The sequence below is a fragment of the Myotis brandtii genome, unplaced genomic scaffold, assembly GCF_000412655.1.
Source record: "Myotis brandtii unplaced genomic scaffold, ASM41265v1 scaffold187, whole genome shotgun sequence".
NCBI classification, from domain to species: domain Eukaryota; kingdom Metazoa; phylum Chordata; class Mammalia; order Chiroptera; family Vespertilionidae; genus Myotis; species Myotis brandtii.
The window spans coordinates 1,249,699-1,257,033 of record NW_005356944.1 but is presented as its reverse complement, the minus strand read 5'-3'; the positions used below and the strand labels follow the sequence as shown (position 1 = coordinate 1,257,033).

General features: G+C 52.7%; 2 protein-coding genes across 4 annotated transcripts in view; both read right to left on the bottom strand.

Annotated features, from left to right (window-relative positions):
- Window positions 1–7,001, bottom strand: part of DPF2 (D4, zinc and double PHD fingers family 2) — a 35,648-nt gene extending 28,647 nt beyond the window's left edge. For both annotated transcript variants that reach the window (XM_005864232.2, XM_005864231.2), the window contains exon 1: window positions 6,976–7,001. In XM_005864232.2, the coding sequence (XP_005864294.2) occupies window positions 6,976–6,986 (11 nt within the window). In that variant the 5' untranslated portion in view covers window positions 6,987–7,001. The remainder of the gene's footprint in view (window positions 1–6,975) is intronic.
- Window positions 2,289–4,478, bottom strand: CDC42EP2 (CDC42 effector protein (Rho GTPase binding) 2). 2 transcript variants are annotated; one of them, XM_014538036.1, is made up of 3 exons: window positions 4,389–4,478; window positions 3,107–3,387; window positions 2,289–3,035 (listed from the first exon to the last, which is right to left on the bottom strand). In XM_014538036.1, the coding sequence occupies exon 3, from the start codon at window positions 2,964–2,966 to the stop codon at window positions 2,325–2,327; it is 642 nt and encodes a 213-aa protein (XP_014393522.1). In that variant the 5' UTR covers window positions 2,967–3,035; window positions 3,107–3,387; window positions 4,389–4,478; the 3' UTR covers window positions 2,289–2,324. The 2 variants fall into 2 exon arrangements, with proteins under 2 accessions (XP_014393522.1, XP_014393523.1); XM_014538037.1 differs by having other exon boundaries at window positions 4,405–4,472.
- Window positions 7,002–7,335: the final 334 nt, after the last annotated feature.

Genomic DNA, 7,335 nt, shown 5'->3' with positions numbered 1-7,335 from the left:
CAGTGGCTCAGATTTTGCCAGGCCATGCAGAAACAGAACTGCAGGATTTTTTTGTTTGCACAGTAAGACCTACTCTAAATACTTACACAACATATACATTTTAGTGGAATAAGCCAGAATAATAGTGCAAGTTGGTCTGCCAGGTAACTGCACCTAAACATTTAATTAGTGTATGCAGAGTTTTATATTAAGTTGGTTCTTGGCTAGTAAACATTTTTGGGAGATGTTTCTAGTCACGGCCTTTGGCTGACACAAGGGAATAGGGAGCACCCTTTCTGAGCGTTACAATGAGTATCTGCCTCTTTTTGTCCCTCCCTCCTCCCCAGTGGCGAGGGGAGAGGAGGGGGAGCGCCGCTGGGGAGGAGGGAGGGGAAAAGGAGGTGGGGGGGGATTTTCTTAATATTACATTCAGTTCATTGGAGACAGGCTCCTGGTTAGGTGTTTAATTCCAACATTCCCACTAAAGAAAAATGAAAAATCAGAGAAAGTGAACAAAAAAATCTTAAAAGCATTGAAAAACTAATCATATAGTGAAGAACCACTGAGCCAACATTTAGGAGGCTCAAACCCAGAGAGGTAAGCCCAGAATTCAAAGCAATTTTTACTCTGGAGACATTTACCGATCTGGAAGAGAAAACTGTGAAACTGAGCTGTTGTTTGGCAGTCTTTGGTGGGGAGGGCCAAAAATCAAAACCCAGAGCCTGCCCAAGGGAGGAAGTCAGATACCCCACCCACACACACACTTTAAGATGGGACCCCTACTTGTATGAACATGTAGCCCAGAATCATATTACCTGGTGGTCCAGGGACTCTTAAGCCTTGAACTTGGATTAAACTGGACCCATCCTTATCATGACCCTAGTCACCTGGCAGAAGCAAGCATATTTGGTACCAAGCAATGCCCTCTGTAAAGGAATGTACTGTCATCCAAGGCTTCAAATTATTTCTAAAAACAATTTTTCAGGTATGATATTCAGTCTGTAGTCAAAGGTAATCAGGCACACAAAGAAATAAGAAACCCTACACAAGAACTGATACAAACAACAGGAAACATAAATTGACCCACAAAGATTTAAGATACTGGAATTATCTGATAATGGCCTTAAAGTAACACTGCTTACTGTGTTTAAAGAAGGTAAAGACAGGCATAAGAATATCTGCAGGGGCCCTAACTGGTTTGGCTCAGTGGATAGAGCGTTGGCCTGTGGACCGAAAGGTCCCAGGTTCGATTCCGGTCAAGGGCATGTACCTTGGTTGTGGGCACATCCCCAGTAGGATAGGAGGTGTGCAGGAGGCAGCTGATGGATGTTTCTCTCTCATCGATGTTTCTAACTCTCTATTCCTCTCCCTTCCTCTCTGTAAAATAGCAATAAAATATATTTTAAAAAATGAAAATAAAAAAAAGAATATCTGCAGGGAACAAGTACCTATTAATAAGTGCCCTAGGTCTGGCTTCGAATCACATGTGATCATCCTAATGTCCCCGGACACCACCGTACCCCTTGCCCCAGGCATTTCCGAAGCAATTGTTTTTTCATAGTGTCCAACACTATTGGGAATCAGCTTACTTGCTTACAAATTTAGTATCTTTCTCCTCCTAGAACATTAGCTTCAGGAGAGCAGGGATCATGTCTGTCTGTGTCCCCAGCGCCTGGAGCATGCCAAGTACACTGCGGGTGCTCCATCAACAGCATCGATTGTACTGTCGGGTCCCTCCCAGTCCCAGGCCTCAGAATCAGGTAAAATCTCCCAAAGCCAGGAGCTGGGGTCTCCCCCAGGGTCAGCCCAGGTTGCAGACTGGCCCGTCTTCAGGGACAAGGGTACAGGGAGCACAGCTATGAGCAGCAGCAGGTTTTATTGCGACCAGAATCCTTGGTCATGTGGAAGGGGATGGGGGAGAGGGGTATTCGGTCATTGACGCCATGCTTCCCGTCCAGGACGTGACACCAAAGGTCTGTGCCCTGCCTCTTCCCTGCCCCCCAATCAGGGCATCCGAGGGGGCTGAGGCAGAAGGGAGGTGAAAGGGGAGTCCATTGTTGCAGAGCCTTCACCCAAGAGGTCGGAGGGAAGGAGGAGCAGTTGGTGGTGGGGGCCCTTTGGGCTGAGTTCTGCACGTGTCCTCGTGGGTTTCATGGGAAAGCAATGAGATGTACTCTGCCCATGGGGAGAGGGTGGGAGGGAGGCAAACAAAGGCTCAAAGTGAGACATCTCTGGCCAGTGACCACACGAGCAGGACTTGGGATCCCGACTTCTAGGCCAGGGCCATGTCCCCCCGCTTCCGGCATTCACCCCAGCCTCGGCTTCCAGCCTGGCTCGCCTCGGTCCTATGTGGGGATCCGCGTGTGGTCCAGGTCCTGGTCCATGATCTGGAGCACGTCGTCCAGGATGGACGGCCCCAGGTCCACGTGCAGGGAGAGCAGGGAGCTGGCGTGGGATAGGAAGGGCTCCTCAGCCCCTGACTCAGGGGTCAGCCCGTTTTGGGCTGAGCCAGCCTCTGGAATTCTCCACATGTCCACACTCCCTGCCTCCTGCGGGGAGGGCTGTGGGGAGTGCTGAGGGGTCTCCAGGTGCAGGCGCGGGGGTTTGGGTGGGGCCTGGGTGGTGGGCAGGGTGAGGGCCTGGGGCCCTCCGATGACTGGGAGGGAGATGGCGTTCTTGAGCAGAGGGGACGGCCCTTCGGGGAGCTCCTGCCCACACAGGGTGGCGGGGGTGAACGGGAAGGGGAGGTTAAAGGTGCCGTCCTCCTCGGGTCCCTCGACTGCCGTCCCTGGAAGGAGGTGGAACTTGCCCTGCAGGAAGGAGATGTCACCGAACATGTCACTGCCGCCGCCGCTGCCGATGTGAATGGTATGGCGGAAGTCCCCCAGCGGCGGGCTGATCATGTCCGAGGACAGCAGGTCCCGAAGCTTCTCCTTCTTGCCCTTGCGGCTGCCACGCTTCAGATAGATGGGCGCCTTGGTGGACATAGTGACCTCACCGCCCAGGCCTGGCTGCCGAGGCCAGAGACCGTCCACTCGCCGAGACCACAGGCTCCTTGGTGGACATAGTGACCTCACCGCCCAGGCCTGGCTGCTGAGGCTAGAGACCGTTCACTCGCCAAGCTCCAGCTGCCTCCTCCCGCCACCGGAAACACCCAGAGGGCGGTTTTCAGACACCAAAACCCTGCAAAGGGCTAAGAGCGGGTATGGGGCGTGGTCACCAAGTTGGCCCAAGGACTTAGAAAAAGAAAGATGAACTGTTGGCTGAAGTCCGGGGGTTGAGATAAGGAAAGTCACACTCTCCCAAAAGGGTGGAGAACTGGAATTGGCAGCAGAAAGGTGACCTTGCAGGCAGCTGTGCTCCCTGGTCTTGCCCTTGTGAGCGTCTCCCTGGTCCCGGGCTGAGGAGCTGAAAGACACACCAAGGGTACAAGTCAGGGACAGAAGGACTTCACTGCTGGCCCCCTGTGCCAGCCCTGGGAGCCCCAGTGCAGGGCCCTGCTGGAGGGAGCATGTGCTCAGTCATAGGCCCGCCGCACCTTCGGGCCCGGATCACCAACGCCAAGCCCCTCTCTTACAAGAGGGGAAACTGAGGCCCGGGAACCTGAATGACAGGCCCGAAGGCCCATACAAAGTCCCAGCTCTGGCCCTGGCCGGTTTTGCTCAGTGGTTAGAGTGTCGGCCCACAGACTGAAGGGTCTCAGGTTCGATTCCTGGTCAAGAGCACGTAGCTCGGTTGTCTGTGCAGGAAGCAACCAATTAATGTGTCTCTCTCACATCCATGTTTCTCTCTCTCCCCCTCCTCCCTCCCTTCTGTTCTCTCTAAAAGTCAATGGGAAAAATATCCTTGGGTGAGGATTTAAAAAAAAAGTCCTGCCTTAGCCGGCTTGGCTCAGTGGATAGAGTGTCAGCCTGCGGACTGAGGGGTCCCAGGTTCGATTCCGACCAAGGGCACATGCCTGAGTTTCGGGCTCAATCCCCAGTAGGGGGCGTGCAGGAGGCAGCCGATCGATGATTCTCTCCCATCATTGATGTTTCTATCTCTCTCTCTCATTCTCCCTTCCTCTCTGAAATCAATCAATCAATATATATATTTTTTAAAAAAAGTCCTGGCTCTGGCCTCTTGCCCTGGGTCCCTGGCTCTGCTCATCACCGTGGCCCAGGAACTCACTCGATATTGCACATCAATGGCGCCCCAAGAAATGGCAGGCAGGTGCCAAATTGCCTGGGGCTCTCAGAGACTGGTCTCAGTTCCCTACCTGACAGAGGACAGAGATCTTGTAACCTCGGTCTCACCCACCCAGACCTGGCACAGGGCTGGACACACAGTAGGTGTTCAGCTGGCAGAGCCATGTAACTGAGATACCCCTTGCCCCTCCCCGCCCTTCATTTGGCCCAATCACATCCCACCTGGAAGTGAGGTCACCTCAGAATTTCTCTTTTCTCCTCCTCCTGGTTAGGAGTTCCTTATGGGCAGGGCTGAGTCTCATGTAGTTTCTGTCCCGCTCCCTGCCCTAGCACCTGAAGGGAAGATGGATGCGGGGGACCAGTTGGGGGGTGTCTCTGTTCTGTATCTGCCATTTTGCTGAGTTCTTTGCAAATACATCTTGTTTAGTTATCACAACCACCCTCCTATCATCCCCATTTAAAAACTGGAGCTATGCCCTAGCCGGTTTGGCTCAGTGGATAGAGCATCGGCCTGCGGACTGAAAGGTCCCAGGTTCGATTTCGGTCAAGGGCATGTACCTTGGTTGCAGGCTCAGGCCTGGGCCCTGGTTAGGGCACGTGCAAGAGGCAACCAATCGATGTGTTTCTCTCACATCGATGTTTCTCTGTCTTTCCCTCTCCCACTCTCTCTAAAAGATCAATGGAACAATATCCCCAGATGAGGATAAACAAACAAACAAACAAAAACTGGAGCTATAAGACATTGGAGGAATTTCCACAAGGCATTGCAGAGGGAGAGAAGCAAAATGCAAAAATGTAATATAGAAGATTCCATTTATTGGAAGCCTTGACCAACTCCCCTCCCACTCCCCATATACACATGTACTTGTACCTACATACAATCTGCGTAGAATTTTATTCGATGTATGAACAGAGAAGAACATGGAAGGCCAGCACTAGATGTCATATGTGCTACCTAGACTGGAGTGGGGGGCAGGGGTGGGATGTGAGGTCAGTGATGTGAGAGGAAAGGTGTCCTCAATAAAAATTATCTAATATTTAGCACTGTTACTATAAAATAAAATATGTAAATATGAAAGAATGGCAGTCAAAATATTGATGGTACTTCTCTAAGGTGGTAATATTTCCGGTGACTCTGCTTTGCTTGTTCATACTTTTATAAACTCAGGTTCTTTTTTTTCCCCCCCAAACAGCATTTGTATTTTTTTATTGTATAATTTTTTAAATTTTATTTTATTGTTTAAAGTATTACAGATACTAGTACCTATGTCTCCTTTATTTTCCCCCTATTGACCTTCCCCCGGCCTCCCCTACCCCCCAGCACATGCCCTCACGCCCGCCCCCCAGTGTCTTGTGTCCATTGGTTATGCTTATATGCATGCATACAAGTCCTTCGGTTGATCTCTTACCTCCCCCCTGCAACACTCCCCAGCCTTCCCACTGTAATTTGACAGTCTGTTCCATGCTTCTCTTAAACTCAGGTTCTTAATAAGCTTATATTATTTATGTGCATATTATTTATAAAATCAGAAAAATAAAGCTATTTTTAATGTGGAAAAAAATAAGCACACTCTGAAGGGGTGTCTCACCGGGTTAACAGAAAGAGGAAGCCTCCCGAGCGCTCGCTCTAGTTCCCACGGCGAGGGAGTGGCCCTGACACGTGGATACAGATGTGGAATCAGAGCACAAAAGGCAAAGGAAGGAACGTGTCCAAGGTCATCCAGCGGGTGCCCACATGACCTCACCATCTCCCTCTGCCCCGTCCCGAGGCCGGCAGAAGTTGAGCAAGTGGGAACCAGCCAGGGAGGGGCCGAGCAGCAGGGCAGCCCAGCCAGCTCTGCCCCCTTATCCTGGGCAGGGTGAGGGCAGGATGAGGGGCTGGCGGGAGGAGGCAGGAAGGAGGCAGGAGGATGCAGCCGTGGCAGAATCACCCCCTCAGCCCAGGCTCTCACTTAGGAAACCCCACCCCAGCACCGGACACCCAGGGTCAATCACGCTGAGCCACAGAGACCGGACATCTTGCCCCTCCCGGAGCACCTGCAGCTTAACAGGAAACAAAGGACTAAATCTCCAGTGTGGGAATTCCAGCTAAGCTTGGAAGGAGCTGGGGGGAGGAGGGGGCGGCAATGGGTGCCTCAAGGCCTTAGAGTCCCCTCATTCACCTCACAGATGCCCACCAAGCCAGGCCTGCGGGGGAGGGCGCGTGCTGACACACATTCTGTCTGTCTCCTTGGCGAGAAGTCCTGGGTGGCTTTTCCCTCCTCTTTGCTCATGGAGAGTGGGGCTGACTGGTGGGATTGCTCAGGGCCTGGGCCAGGCCCCCCCGCCCCCCATTACACAGGGGTGCCAAGACAGCCTGAGCGTTTCCACAACAAATTGGGCGTCCCTGACAGCTGTCTCACTCAGAGCCAGAGATACCGCCCAATTCCAGATGTGGGGAGAACAGGCTATCGAGGAAGGGTTGGGCCAGCATCAGCCACCCAGGGGAGAGCTGGGAACTGCAACCATCAAGCCCCAAGAATTCAAATTTGGCAACCACAAGACCCCGTCTCCAGCCGCCCTTGCACAGCTTCCATTTTAAAGCTCCCAGACGCAGCCCGGGTGGGTGTCGCTACTGCCTTTCACAGAGGCAGAAGCTGAGCCTCGGAGACATTAAATAACTTTGCTGAGGTAGGGTGGGCACTGGGACCCAGCCACGCTGGGCCTCCTTCAGAGAAAACGACCTCCCATCACAAGGAATAGTAGACCACTCCCTACCCCGACCAGGGCCGTTCTAAGAGCAGCCAGACCTTACAATCAGGAGACCCACCGTAAATCCATCTCCACGTAGGATTCACTCTGATTCTGGGAAAGACACCTTTCCTCTCTGGCCCTCACCTTCCCCATCCATAAAATGGGCTGACAATAAAGCCATCACCAGAGGGCACCTGGAGACCCTACAGCTATACTGCAATTGAGAGCAGCAATGTCACCTTTTATTCGGCAAACAGCTGTAGGGCCTCCCCCAAGCACTTCTGTGATCTGGACACAGTGCTCCCGACAAGATAAAAAACCAAGGGCCCCTGGCCCCAGGCGTCCACCTCCTCTCGCCCGCCCAGCACAGCCAGCAAAGAATCCCCCTCGCAGGCCTGGGGAGGCTGGGTGGGGGGTGGGGGGGTGCCTGTCTCTC